General features: G+C 63.5%; 1 protein-coding gene across 1 annotated transcript; it reads left to right on the forward strand.

The window, feature by feature from the left end:
• Positions 1–1,836: 1,836 nt before the first annotated feature.
• On the forward strand, positions 1,837–10,026 carry OGFR (opioid growth factor receptor). Its single transcript, XM_078443883.2, has 7 exons — positions 1,837–2,362; positions 4,802–4,870; positions 5,494–5,572; positions 6,393–6,471; positions 7,314–7,380; positions 7,902–8,050; positions 8,774–10,026. Exons 1-7 carry the CDS (start codon positions 2,189–2,191, stop codon positions 9,696–9,698), a joined length of 1,542 nt encoding a protein of 513 aa, XP_078300009.1. The 5' UTR covers positions 1,837–2,188; the 3' UTR covers positions 9,699–10,026.
• The last annotated feature ends 4,207 nt before the right edge of the window (positions 10,027–14,233 follow it).

The following is a 14,233-nucleotide window of genomic DNA, read 5'->3' on the forward strand; positions in this document are numbered from 1 at the left end:
GAGCGAGCGCGCCGCCGTCGCTCCTCTGGGCCCCGCCCCGGCCCCCCTGGCCCGCCCCCCAGTCCTGCCCCCCACCCCTGCTCAGCCCCGCCCCAGCCTGGGCGGCCAGCTGTCCAGAGCCCTGAGCCCACAGCGGGCGTCCCCAGGCTGCAGAGGGGAGGACACAGCACAAGACTTCTTCTGCAGCAGAAATCTGGGCTCCCGGGTTAACGCGCCCTGCGGGGCCCCAGGCAAACTGCACAAAAGCAGCCAGAGGTGCGGTTCAGGGTGACTCTTCCTGGTCGAGCGGAAGTCGGGCAGCGTCTGGGAGGGTCCGTCTCCCGGCCCTGGTGGGAGGCAGTGGCGGGGAGGCTTGCCGCTCGGCCCGTGGAAAGGCACAGCCTCCCCACCGCAGTGCCCCTCAGAGCAGCCAAACCCCTGCATTCCGCCCCCGGAATGCAGACACCTGCGTCAGGGCCTCCCGGTGTCATCTGCCCGATGTCCTGGCCGGGCCTCGCGGGGCCACCTGCAAGTCAGGCAAGCGGGAGGTGAGGCCCAGGGGGTGGGGGAGGCCATCCGCCCCCGCGGCCCCCGCCAGAGGCGCGGCGGCTGCCCGCTGCCCAGGAAACCTAGCCTGCCCACGGGTGGCAGACCTTTTACAGAAATGCCCAGATGTCCGTTCCGGAGGGGGCGGGGGGCACCTCCGTCCTCTTAGAGAGTGAGGTCGTGTGTACACAGGCTCCAGCCAGGTGAGACTGTACCCGGAGAATGGATGAGGACGGCCCGCATCAAGAAGGGCCCTCAGCTGTGCCCACAGCCAAGGTCGGAAGGTTGTGCTCCCTCTCAGCTGTCACAGGCAGCCCTGAGGCCCAGGGGCCGCTGGCAGAGCTGGGAGAGGTCAGCGACCCCAGGGGGCTGGGTTTGGCCTTCACCTTCTACCCCGTTGACCCCGGGAGTTACCCTCCTGGCTAGATCTGTCAGAAGGCCAGACTTTGGTTTTAGCTAAAATGCTGTGAAACACCGAAGGTGCACGGTCGTCACAGAGTCCAAATACTACCTGGGCGGGCCACTCCCAAGTTGCATGTTGAGGGGCGGGTCTCCAACTTTGCTGGAACTCCCGCGGCCACCAGCAGATGTGAGGGCACAGATTAAGGGAATCTGTGGGAGGTCACTGGGGAATTTGCAACTGCAGGTGATTTTCAGCTGTCTGACACACGCCAATGTGTGCGAAGAGGGCGGCCACCGCCGGCTGCCCCCAGCGCCCAGAGAGGCCCCCGAAGGGATGTTTAACCAGGGCCACCTGTGTTGAGCAGCCTCAGGATGACCCCAGTCACCCAGTCATTCATGCGTCCCCTCCCTCTAGGCAGCACCTTACCTTACCGCTGATAGGTTGTGGCAAAGGGGCAGAGGCCAGGCCCACGGTGACGGTGCAGACGACTCCCGGCACACTGTAAAGAGACCCTCCTGCTGGCCTTTGTGAACCGTCTGTGAAGGGACACGCGGATCCGTGTCCTACTGCCCGAGAATGACTTCTGCCCACAGTCTGGGGGACCGTGGAAGCAGACTGCTCTCCAAAGGAGCCTCTCATGAGACCACAGCCCCAGCCTACACCTGGAGGGCATCCCGCGTGGGAGCATCCTGGGGGGGCCTCCCTTCTGGGGAGGACAGCTCCCAGGGGTTATGCTCCTGGGGTCAGCCCTGTGGAGGGACATCCTCCTGTGGGCATCCTCCAGGGGGTGGGTAGACTTCCTCCAGGAGAACGTCCTCTGGGAAGAGGGATATTCTGGAGGAGGGGGTTTCCAGCAGGTAGGCGTCTTCCTCTGGGGGGAGGTTGTCCTCAGGGGCATTCTGGGGTGATTCTCTGGGATGAGCATCCTCCAGGGACATACCTGTAGAGCCGGTATACTCCAGAGGGCATCCTGGGGGAGGTGTCTTCTCCCAAAGGGAAGGGATATCGTGTAGGAGGGTCCTGGGGGGACACCCTGGGGGCAATCCCAGCGAGGAAGGGGGCGGGCGTCCTCCGGAGTGACGTTCTCGGGGAGGGGCTGTCCTCGGAGCGTGGGGGGCCTTCTCGGGGCGGACGGCGTCGGCGGCCCCGCCCCCGGCCCCGCCCCGATCCCGCCCCGGCCCCGCCCCCGGCCCTCCCCCGCGCTTCCTCCTTCGCTCACTTTCGTTTCCGCCGGAGCGCGGGTCCCGCCGCCGCCCGAGCATGGACGACCCGGACTGCGACTCGACCTGGGAGGAGGACGAGGACGAGGACGGCGAGGGCGCGAGCGCTGGGGGCGACGAGGACGGCGAGGCCGGCGCCCCAGGGGACGCGGACGCGGAGGACGAGGACGAGGACGAAGAGGACGCGCCGGCGGCGCGGCCCGGCGCGCTCCAGGTGCAGCCTCGACGCGCGCCGGGGACCCAGCGCCCAGCCCCGGGTGGCGCCCGCCCGGCCGCCGCGAGGTGGGGGTGAGGCCCCGCTCCGGGAAGGCCGCCCCCCCTCCCGGTCCCCGGACACCCGGCTTGGGGCCTGGCTCTCCCTCTCCAGCTGTTGCCCTCTCCCCGACCCAGGCCCCCTGGTGCCCCCCTCAGGATCGCTGGACACCCTGAGGCCCGCCCCGTCCCGCGCCTCCCAGCTCCGGCCCAGCCCGTGGGGGGACCTTGCAGGGAGATCCAGGGCCACCCTCAGATCCGTGCGGTGTGATGATACTTCCTCAAGCGGATGCCCTGGGCACATTCTGGACTCGCCTCTGTCACTTCCCGCCTCCGGGCCCTTGGCTCTGTCCTCTGAATAGATCCCAGCTCTCCGTGCTGGCCGCCTGCTTCTGCCTGCCTTTCTGCCTCTGGGTGCCCCCTGCTTCTGCCCCGCCCTGCTCCCTCCCACCCCCGGCCCGCCTCACCCCCACCGCTCCTCGCTGGGTGCAGCGCCCACCCGCTGGGACCTCCCACCCTCTCGAGAGTGGCCTTGGAGGCCACATTTATGTGACCTGCCTGAGCCAGAGCTGCTCGCCCCAGCTACTGGCAGTTATGGCTGCTGATTTGTCATTATCAGCTGTTACTTTTGTTACTACTGATTACCTAGGTGACCAGCAGTTACTTTTGTCTTCACTGGTGATACTCCTTGTTACGATCCGTTACTTTTGTTGCCACGGATTTATTTTCTTCTCATTACCACTGGTTACTTTTGTTACTAGGGTCACTCAATACCAGGGGCCGGTACTCCCTGAGCCTCACATTCTGTCCCAGTGCAGGGTGGTCCCAGCTGGGGTTCTAGGTGTTATCGGGACTTAGGTGACAGCTGTCACTTTTGGAGGATGATGTATTGGCATCGTGTCTGTGGGGCCTTGAATTCCATCCCGTGTGATCTCTGGGTTGCATTCTCCCCCAGACAGATGAGAGCTCTGGTTTGGGGTTTAGCTGGCTGTGTGGTGAAGTCTTGGTCAGGGAGAGGGACCCAGACGGGCTCCTGGGCCTGCCAGGGAGGCCAGAAGGCGGAGCACATCTATGGTGTTTGGGGCAGGCATGAGTTTCTGGAGGCAGCAGGCTGGGCAGTGGCCAGGGGTCACCGGGCAGGGATCTGGCTCTTCTGTGGCAGATGCCCGCCGGCTGGGGCACGTATTGAGAGAGGATGCTGTCCTTGCTGTAGCTCTGTGAGCCCCACTCCTACAGCAGTGCGCTGGCCCCTCAGCCACTGAGAGGCGCCACAGTCGTTGACTTCTACACGGGGCCCAGCTGTCTGGTATTTGTCCTGGGCTGTGTCTTCTGTGCACCCGTGGGGCTGACCTGGGGATGGTGAGTGGGGCCAGCTCCTGCTGAGTTTCGGTGTCTCCTCGGGCCCTTGGCTGGTAGGCAAGAACATCACCAGCAGGCCCTGGTCTATAAATTGGGCAGAGAGGCACCCCCAGGCCCCTGCTGGAGCTCAGAACCATTTGGAGCATCTTGGGGAGTGGGGAGGGGGTCAGAGCCAAGGGACACAGTGACAGGCCTGGCCTCCTGACTCCCCTTGCAGTGCTCCTTCCAGGATCCTGGACCCAGGTGTTTCCCTGGGACGAGCGGTCGGTCTCCTGTGGAGTCATGCCCAGGAGCCATACCTGCCTGGGCCCTCTCTCCTGCCCCGGCTTCTGTCGGACCTCAGGCCAGGCTCAACCTCGCTCACGCCTCCCACCCTATAAGAGGGTGGGTGAAGCCACCTTTACCCAGCATCCTAGCCGTGAAGTTACCTTCTATCCCTCCCAGGACCCGGGGAGCTTGGCCTGCAGAGATAGGGGCTGCAGGTGTTGGGGGGCAGCGAGGAGCCCCTGTGTCTCCCTGCGCAGGCTCTCGCATAGGGCCGGAGGCCCGGAGACACGGGGTCTGGTCTACGGCGTTGGGCGGGGGCCAGGCTGGTTCCCTGGGCCTTGGTCATTCATCTCTTCGTCAGGCAAGTGTTTGGGGCCCCTCCTGGGGCTGTAGGCCGGGAGGCCACGGCCCTTCGAGACACAAGCCTTGTGACAACTTAGAGCACCGTACACAGAGAAAGCACCGGTGAAGGCAGGGGGACCAGGGGCAAGTCCTGGGGCTGCGGTCCAAATGGACTTAGCCAGCAAGTACCGGAGGAGGCAGTGAGGCCAGGGCCTGGGGACGGTGCTGCACCCCAAGAACGTGCCGGTCAGCCTGGGATCCTGGGAGCGGGGGCGGGCCGCGGGGGCTGAGCAGGGGGCAGGACTTGTTCCTCCCATTCTGGTCCCTTCCGGTTTTGTTGCTAGCTGACCCTGTGCGTGCTGCCCTTCCTGGGACAGGGGCTGGCTTGGGGTGGGCCTCCCCTAGGGGTCTCACTCATCTCCTCTCTCCCCAGGCCAGGACGACGGGGTCCCGAAACTGGCGAGCGGCGCGCGACACACGCAGGTACCGGCACCACTACCCGGTACGTAGCCACCTCGGCGCCCGCACACCTCGGCAGCCCGGCCGGGACGGAGTCTCCCGCCCTCCGCCGGGAGAAGGCCATCGGGACAAGACGTCCCGTCACGCCCCTCCTCAGACGAGGTCCCAGGGCCCACCTGGGACTGCGGCTCCTTCCCCCCGGGGGAGGGGGGTGATGAGGACCGCCTCTGTCCCGGAGCCTTTAGAGCAGGGGAGCAGCGCCAGCTAGTGGCGCAGCCACACGTGGCCCCGTGTGTCGGTCCGCGGGTCGGGGCCCATGTCGGTGGCGTTCCGTGGCCCTCGCCCCTGCCCTCTGCACTGTGAGTGTCAGCCAACCCCTAGGCTACTTTAGGGGTACAGATGGAGGGGACCTGCCGCCCGGCCCGCGCTGGTGAGGAGGGAAGGTGGCGGTCAGAGGGAGCTGCTGTCCTCCCAGTGCGGAGGCTGGTCCTCGCCTGCGGGGCGAGGGGCCCCGGCCGGGGACTCGGGTCTTCGCCAGCCTTCAGGATGTCGAGGCTCACGGGCCCAGGAGCGGACGCCCGCTCCCCGAACGTTCTAGTGTGAGGGGCCCTCGGAGGCAGCCTATTTCTGGAGATGTCTCCACCGCAACTTTCTCTGGCTCTTCAGGATTTGATAGAACGGGATGGCAACGGTGACATGCCAAACCTGAGTTTCTACAGAAACGAGATCCGGTTCCTGCCCAACGGTGCGCGTCTGCTGGGCCGCCTGCGCCCTGTCCCGGGGGGCGTCTGTGGCCCCACTGGGACCCTGTTGGGGACGGCTTCCTGTTGGGCCCACGGTTTTCGGCTTGCCCCGCAGCGCCCCCTGCAGGCTGCTGCGGGGACGCCCTGGGAAGGGCCGTGTCGCTCACTACTGCTGCCTTGGTGGGAAAGCCGCACGTGTAAACTGGCGAGTAAGAGTGATTGTTCCATTTCCAAGTGGTTGGAAACAACTCAAGGTGGAAAATGTTCTGTGCTGTGAAAGTGACACGAAATTCAACTGTGAGTGTCCATAAGGGAGAGTCCGTGGGAAGCCACCCACGCGCATTCGTTCAGGCGTGGCCGCCTTCCCACTACAACGCAGCACAATTGCAGCAGAGGACACGTGGCCTCAGAGAGTCACTGGCCCTTGGAAACAGTGGCCGCCCTACAGGAGGCCAGGCCATGGGGGGTGGGGCTCCGCTGGAGGTTCTGTCTGAGGTCGGGTTCCAGCTAACCAGCTGTGGTTTGGAGGGGGCGGTGAGGCCCCCTTTCTGCAAAGGCAGGTGGGGGTCTGGGACCCCATGTCCTCCTGGGCCCTCCGGCCCAACGAGCCCAGCGTGGCCCTTCTCACTCGGGTCCGTGCTCAGGCAGCAACGGAGAGCCCGTGTCGGACTGCAAAGAAACCGAGGGCTTCGGTTGGGGGGGGTTACGGTCACATGACACAGACACAAGCTTCAGAGCCCCGAGGTCCTCAACAGAGGAGGGGAGGGAAAGTGGGGGGACTTCTAGCAGCTTCTCACTGACTTATCCCCGTGGGGCCCCCAGGCTGTTTCATTGAAGACATTCTTCAGAACTGGAGGGAGGACTACGATGTCCTGGAAGAGAATCACTCCTACATCCAGTGGTGAGTGGGCGGGGCTTACCGAGCAGGCACTGTCGGCGGGGCGGGGCTTACTGAGCAGGTGCCCTCGGCGGGGCGGGGCTTACTGAGCAGGTGCCCTCGGCAGGGCGGGGCTTACTGAGCAGGCACCGTCGGTGGGGCGGGGCTTACTGAGCAGGCGCCCTCGGTGGGGCGGGGTTTACTGGGCAGGCACTGTCGGCGGGGCAGGGCAGCAGTGGTGCGCAGCCTCTGAGGCTGTAGGTGGGCGTGGGGCGCAGGAAGAGCCTCAGACAGGCCGGCTTGCTGGGACGGGACGGCCCCGGTGCCAACAGGCCTCGTGGGCCCGCAGAGTCCCTTGGACACTGACAGTGACAGGCCTCGAACAGTGGCCTGAGGTGATCCTTGCCGGCATGGCTACCTTGGAGAGCCTTGACACTGCCCCACAAACACAGTGTGCGTTTGAAAATGGCACGTCGGGGGCCTTTTCCTGGGCACAGCGCATCGTGGGGGATAGTTGTGCAGCACTGACGGCTAGACGCAAGGAGAACCTAAGAATTAGGAGGACTGCCTGGAACGCCCTGGGCAGCACTGGCAGACCGGCTCGCTGCCGAGCACGCGCACGACTCTTCTAGTCGTGTGTGCACCCATCGGGTGCCCTGGCCCGTAACAGGTTCCCTGCAGCCTTCCCCCCCCTCACGCCTCGGCTTTGCCTTGTGAGAGCGCACACACATGTTCATCCAGCCAGGCCCTCCTAGAGTTGAGCCGTGAGCCCAGAGAGGCTGGTGAGCCTCCCGGGACCGCGGGTGTGCGCCGTGGCTGGGAGCCCGTGCCTGCCGCCGACGGACCTGTAACCGTGCCTCCCACAGGCTGTTTCCTCTGCGTGAACCTGGAGTGAACTGGCATGCCAAGCCCCTCACGCTCCGGGAGGTTGAGGTGAGTTCTGATCGCTGGGAAGCCTTCCCGGGGAGCCCCTCCCCTCCGCGCTGGCCCTTGCCTCTGCCCCCTGGTGCTCTCACAGGCTTCTAGAGAAATTTGCCTCCAATCGGGGAGCCCAGAGCCAGGGCTGTGAGCAGAATCATGGTGACTGGAGTTTCATCACACCTGGTTGGGGCTGGAGCAGACGCTCCTGGAGGGACAAGAGGGTCTGGGGAGGGGGGGGGACAGGACGTGTTTCCTGCCACGTGCTCAGCCCTGGGGTGTGGGGTGGGGGCGCATGATTCCCAGGAGCTAGATTCCCCTGGGGGTGAAGCCGGGGCCTCAGGCCCCAGTGAGACTCTGAGGCAGCTTAGAGAGGTTCATCATTCACTCCTATCCGGGCTCCTGCGCCCTGGCGTTTTACCCTGAAAGTCTGAGTCCAGCCCTTTAGAAGAATCAGGGCCCGAGGGGGCGTTGGCCGGCCGGATGTATGGGTGACGACCCCTGGGCTCCCCACCGGCCTCGGGGGTGTGTTCCAGGCATTTAAAAGCTGCAAGGAGGTCAGGGAGCGGTTTGTGCAGGCCTACGAGCTCATGCTGGGGTTCTACGGGATCCAGCTAGAAGACAGGAGCTCGGGTCAGGTGCGCCGAGCACAGAACTACCAGAAGCGCTTCCAGAACCTCAACTGGTGAGGACCGCCCCTCCCCCACCACGGCCGAGGAGGATGGGCAGCTAGGTTTCAGACAGGTGTGGGGGGAGCGCTTCGGCGGAGGAGGGACTCCAGGGCCACTCGGGCAAGTGACTAAAGGCTCTCTGAACACCCTCCGTGTTTGCAGGGTGGGGGTGGTGCCACTGATAGGGGCGTGAGAGCCGGTCAGTTTCACTCTTAGCCGCGCTGGGTCCGCCTGGGTGTGGGCCAGGATGCCCATAGCACCCTCACCTTGGCAGGCACGGCCCTCCTCCTCCCTGGTGAGAGGCACCGGATGGGGAGGAGGTAAACGGGGTGGGTCTGCTGTCTGCTGATGACACCAGTGCCCCTGCACGTGGGTAACAGGTCCCGTGCTGGGGGGGGGGGGGGTCCCCCCTCCGGCTCTTCTCCAGCCATGCGGGGGGGTGGGGGGAGACCTTCGGGGCCCAGGGGGCAGCCCCCTTCTAAAAGATGCATCAGGATCCCCACCTGCAGGGTCCAGCACACCGGCCATTTTCTCCAGGACTGGGGTGGGGCACAGGGAGGGGGAGGGCGCCAGGGGGATGAGAGGGTGGGACGGAGCCTGGCGGAGGGAGGAGGAGGGGAGGGGGGGAGGGGGGAGGGAAGTGAGGAGGAGGGGAGGAGGAGGAGGGAGGGCCCTGGCGGGGCGCCCCGCCCCCCCCCCCCCCCCCGCGCCAGCGCCCCTCCGCTTCCCGGCCCCAGGCACAGCCACAACAACCTCCGCATCACGCGCATCCTCAAGTCCCTGGGCGAGCTGGGCCTGGAGCGCTACCAGGCGCCGCTGGCGCGCTTCTTCCTGGAGGAGACGCTGGTGCGCCAGGAGCTGCCGGCCGTGCGCCAGAGCGCCCTGGACTACTTCGTGTTCACCGTGCGCTGCCCGCGCCAGCGCCGCAAGCTGCTGCGCTTCGCCTGGGAGCACTTCCGGCCGCGCCGCAAGTTCGTGTGGGGGCCGCACGACAAGCTGCGGAGGCTGCGGCCACCCCTGCCCGCGGGGGAGGGGGAGGGGAGCCCCGGGGCCCCGGACCCCCTCCCCGGGGCCGGCGCCGCGGGGGGCCAGACCGGCGCGCCGGGGCGGGCCGGGGGCCAGGAAGGGGAGGCGGGGGGCCGCGGGGAGGGGGGCCCGGAGCCCCCGAGCCCCAAGGAGAACAAGAAGAGGAAGCTGGACGCCAGCCGGCGGGAGCAGGCCCCGGGGGAACGGGGCGGCCAGAGCGCCTCGGACGTGGAGAAGATCGCCCTGAACCTGGAGGGCTGCGCCCTCAGCCAGGGCGGCCTGAGCGGGGGGACCCAGGAATCGGGCAGCCGGGCCCCGGGGGAGGCCGAGCAGTCCTGCCCCCAGCCTCCCCCGGGGGCCAAGGTGGTGGAGGAGGTGAGGAAGAGAAGGAAGGTGGACCAGGGCCCCGGGAGCGGCGACTCGGTGGGTGCCGGTGGTGGGGCCGAGCCCCCAGCCCCCGCCCGGCGCTGCGCCCTGCCAGGGTGCCCCGAGCCCAGAGAGAAGGATAACGGGGTGGAGGAGGCCGGTGGCCTGGCAGAGCTAGAGCAGGGTGCCCCTGGGAGCTCAGCCCCCGCGGGACCCTCGGTAGATAGGGAAGCAGAGGCGGGGCCTGAGGCCAAACCCAGAAAGCCTTAAGGGAACGGGCCGCCTGGGCATCCTGCCCTCCGTCCTGCCACTGCCACGGGTCTGGGGAGCCACGTGGTCAGCTGTTGTCAGCACGGAGCAGTACTGGTCTGTCCCTCCTGGTCACCGCAGCCGTGGAAGGAGCAGATCCCCCCTCTGGGAAGGCCAGGGACTTGGGGATCCTTACCTCCAGCTCACTTCCTGCCTCCCTCCTCCAAGCCACCACCCCCCCCCCCCAATCTTTGTAAATTGGCCCTCAAGGGTCTGAGGGGTGGGAATGGGGGCTCATTTTCTTAGTCTGGTGCCGAAACCTTTTCTGAATAAACTCATTTGACTTTGAGTGTTTGGACATGGGCAGCAGTCCCGTGAGTGGGCAGGGGAGGAGCACTGCTCTTCGGGAGTCCGGGGGTGGTGTCCCCTGGGCGCCCCCCAACACAGGAGCACCCTGACCATGCAGCTTCCCGGGGCCTCTGGAGCCGGGCGCTCTGTCCCTTGGCTGCCCTTTGTCACTAGTTTAAGTCTGGGGACCCACGTGCAGCCCCCTTGGGTGGGTTGAGCGGGAGGAGCAGGGGCGTGGCGTGGCCCGGGTCCGGACAGGACCTGTGCCCACGCTGATATGGGGCACAGTGTCGTGCCTTGGGGAGCAAGGTCGGCGGCGTTCTCTGGCTCCGTGCCCTCTGTCCCTACCCTGGTAGCCCTTTGCATCAAGACACAGCCTCCCCGGGGCCTCCGGACCCTCTGCCCTGGCGTGGGCACAGCACACCTCCCGCTCCTCGAGTCGCGGCTGGCTCAGGCCAGGATCCCCCTTCCTGACACGCTGGCTCCTCTGCGCCGACACCAGTGGGGTGAGGAGACTGCCGAGGGCCACGCGCTTGCCTTTGAACAAGCGAAGTGACAAAGGTCACAGTTCTCCTGGGGACGGGAGAAGGGAGCACGGTTCACCCCGAGAGTTACCAGCTGCGACTTGGGCTCCATTCTCACAAAAAGCGCTGACGGTCCGCTCCCGTCCTGGGGAGGGGGCTGCACAAACTGGAAGTCATTGGGAGGGAGGGCCCCTGAGTTGATGTTCCCCAGAGCTGGAGTTGGGGAGGCGTACGTCCTGGGCTGCTGGCTCCCCTCCCCGCCCCCCCCCCCACCCCTGATCTGCTGGGAGGGGTAGGACCCCAGGTGCCTGAACTCCGGTTTGGTCGGTGATGCCGTTTCCACCACAGAGGGGAGAAACTAAGGCACCAAGATGAGTGTGAGCCCATAGCGGTCAGAGTCCTCAGTGTAGACCAGTACGGAGCAAGGTTCGGCGGGGCAGCTGGAACCCCAGAGAGGAAGGAAAATCCCATTGGAGCAACTCTGGGGGGACGGGTCCGCGCTTGGCTCTGACCCACCAAGCATCACGGAGAGTGATGGTCCGAAACACGGGTAATGCTTTGGTTCTGCCTGGTGGTACCAGATGTGAGGCACCCCCTGCCCGGCCTCCTCCAGCCCTAGCCCACTGCGGCTGTTCAAGCTTCAAGGCAGGAACAGTGGGCGGGGGGGGGGGGGGGGGTGTCGCTGAGTGGAGCTAAGGATGGGTTGGGGGTGAAGGGTGGAGCAGGGTTTCATTCCCTTGCCCCGGGTGAAGGCCAGCTGGGCTGCCTCTGAGTCTGGTCCAGCAGGGGCCGGGGTGGGGGGTGGGGGGGACTGGCCCCAAGCCCCACCCTGCTGTCTGAGGGGGTCCTAGGATGACCCAGAATCTGCTGGGGGGGGGGGGCAAGAACTCTTGTGAGCGTCTCTCGGCCCTTCTGGATGGAATTCACACACACCCTCGCACCTGAGGGGCGGCCGGTCCACCCCAGCGGTGAGCAGTCATCTTGCCTCGCTGCTCTATCCTTTTCGCTTCCCACCTGCTGCTCCCGGGTAAACCGACAGCCCCCTGCAAGCCCTGAGCTCCCACCCACAGAAATGAAGCTCCTACAGGCTGGGCCGGAGGTTGTGAGTTTTCCACATTGTCCACGGTCAGTTACAGACGGAATTCTGCATGCCACTCTTTCCCCACCGCTCGCATTGACTAGGAAAGAAAGGAAGGGAGGGAGGAAGAAGGAGAGGGATGGCACAAGAACAGACACTCAGATCAATGGAACAGAACAGAGAACCCAGAAACGGACCCACAAACGTATGGCCAACTGATCTTTGGCAAAGCAGGAAAGAATATCCCACGGAATAAAGACAGTCTCTTCAGCAAGTGGTGCTGGGAAAACTGGACAGCGACATGCAGAAGAACGAACCTGGACCACTTTCTTACGGCAGACACAAAAATAAACTCAAAATGGATGAAGGACCGAAACGTAAGACAGGCAGCCATCAGAATCCTCGAGGACAAAGCAGGAAAAAGCCTCTTTGATCTTGGCCGCAGCAACTTCTTACTCAACACGTCTCCGGAGTGAAGGGAAACAAAAGCAAAAATGAACTACTGGGACCTCATTAAAATAAAAAGCTTCTGCACAGCGAAGGAAACAATCAGCAAAGCTAAAAGGCAACCGACAGAATGGGAGAAGATATTTGCAAGCGACATATCAGATAAAGGGCTGGTATCCAAAATCCATAAAGAACTCCTCAAACTCAACACCCAGAAAACAAATAATCCATTGGAGAAATGGGCCAAGACATGAATAGACGCTTCTCCAAAGAAGACATCCAGGTGGCCAACAGACACACGAAAAGATGCTCAACATATTCATCACCAGGGAAATACAAATCAAAACCGCCATGAGATACCCCCTCACCCGTCAGAATGACTAACGTTAACAACTCAGGCAACAACAGATGTTGGTGAGGATGCAGACAGAGAGAGGATCTCTTTTGCATTGTTGGTGGCAATGCAAGCTCGTGCAGCCACTCTGGAAAACAGGATGGAGGGTCCTCAAAAAACGAAAAATAGAACTACCCTACGACCCAGCAATTGCACCAGTAGGCATTTATCCAAGGGATACAGGTGTGCCGTTTCGAAGGGACACATGCACCCCCATGTTTATAGCAGCACGATCGACAATAGCCAAAGTATGGAAAGAGCCCAAATGTCCATCAATGGATGAATGGATAAAGAAGAGGTGGTATATATATATATACAACGGAGTATTACTCGGCAATCAAAAAGAATGAAATCTTGCCATTTGCAACTACGTGGGTGGAACTGGAGGGTATTATGCTAAGCAAAATCAGAGAAAGACAAAAATCATATGACTTCACTCACATGAGGACTTTAAGAGAAAAAACAGATGAACATAAGGGAGGGAAACAAAAATAATATAGAAACAGGGATGGGGACAGAACAGAAGAGACTCACAAATATGGAGAACAAACTGAGGGTTACTGGGGGGGGGGGTGTGGGAGGGGGGATGGGCTAAATGGGCAAGGGGCACTAAGGAATCGACTCCTGAAATCATTGTTGCACTAGATGCTAACTAATTTGGATGTAAATTAAAAAATAAAATAAAATAAAATAAAAAGGAAAGGGAACAGGAGGAGAAGGGAGGGGAGAGGAGGGAAAAGGAGGGAAGGGAAAAAGAAAAGAGAAAGAGAAGCCGAGCTCATACAGCACACCCTAATCCTAAAGCAACATTTCCTAGGGGATTCTAAACATTCAGACACCTGGGGGGGGTGGGGGGGGGGTGTGAGATCCTGCAAATTCAATGGGCCTGTAGGTGACCTGGAGTTCTGAGAGTCCCCTAGGGTGGCCATGGAGGCCCCTGGCCCCAGGTGCTGCCCCCTACCTTGCTGTTCCTGTGCCTTCCCAGGGGGAAGCAGAGTTTGCCTAAATCTGGCGAGCCCTGAGCTGCCCAAATCTTGTGAAAAACGGGAACAGCCAACACCAGCCTCAGGGTCCCGTCCACCACTCGTGCTCAGGCCCGGGCTCATGGTGGGGCTTCCTTCTCGGCCGAGGCCGCCACTTTGCCCTCTCTTGGGGTGCGGAGCGCTGGGTAAGAGTCTGCCCTTTGCCAGTGATGGGCAACATGGATGGGCCACTCAGGATTGCTCAAGTTTGGGGTGAGGCCCCTGGGCATGGGCGGTGCCCCCGGCCGAGCAGGCATGGCCCTAGACTTCTGCCCATGGCAGGACACGGCGCGGGAGCCAGAGGCGTGGCTTGGTCTGGCCCCCGGCACAGGGACGCTCGCCCTCGCTGGGGGTCTTGCTGGGCCTTGGGCAGCCTCGGTCGCACTCAGGATCCCGAGGAGGTCGCCCTGCGCTGGGGCTGGGGCTGGGGCTGGGGCTGCCCCTTCTCGGAAGGAGCCCTTCAATGCGGGACTGTTCCCTCTCTACGCCCTGCTCCGGGCTCAAGTGGTGAAAAGAACTTCTTTCTTTTTTGCTAAAAGGTGTATGTGTGTAACTCATCGGTCTCGGGGATAATTTTAACTCCGAGGCTGGCCAAAAAATGCCACTGGGTCTCTTTTCTTCCCCCTGGCCGGCTCGGCGGGAGGCGTGGGGCGGCGCGGAAGCCCCAGGTGGGCCCTGCTGAATGGGGGGCTTGTGCTCAGCCGGCGGGGCGGGAACTGGCGTCCAGCCCGCCGCCCGCCCCG

This window comes from Panthera onca, chromosome A3, assembly GCF_046562875.1.
Source record: "Panthera onca isolate mPanOnc1 chromosome A3, mPanOnc1 haplotype 2, whole genome shotgun sequence".
Taxonomy (NCBI): domain Eukaryota; kingdom Metazoa; phylum Chordata; class Mammalia; order Carnivora; family Felidae; genus Panthera; species Panthera onca.

Bases quoted from the DNA above. Each gene is read 5' to 3' on its own strand.
- OGFR (XM_078443883.2), top strand. From the start codon at position 2,189: ATGGACGACCCGGACTGCGACTCGACCTGGGAGGAGGACGAGGACGAG. The intron at 5,573-6,392 runs GTGCGCGTCTGC...TGGGGCCCCCAG, and splicing joins GATCCGGTTCCTGCCCAACG to GCTGTTTCATTGAAGACATT. The intron at 6,472-7,313 runs GTGAGTGGGCGG...TGCCTCCCACAG, and splicing joins AATCACTCCTACATCCAGTG to GCTGTTTCCTCTGCGTGAAC.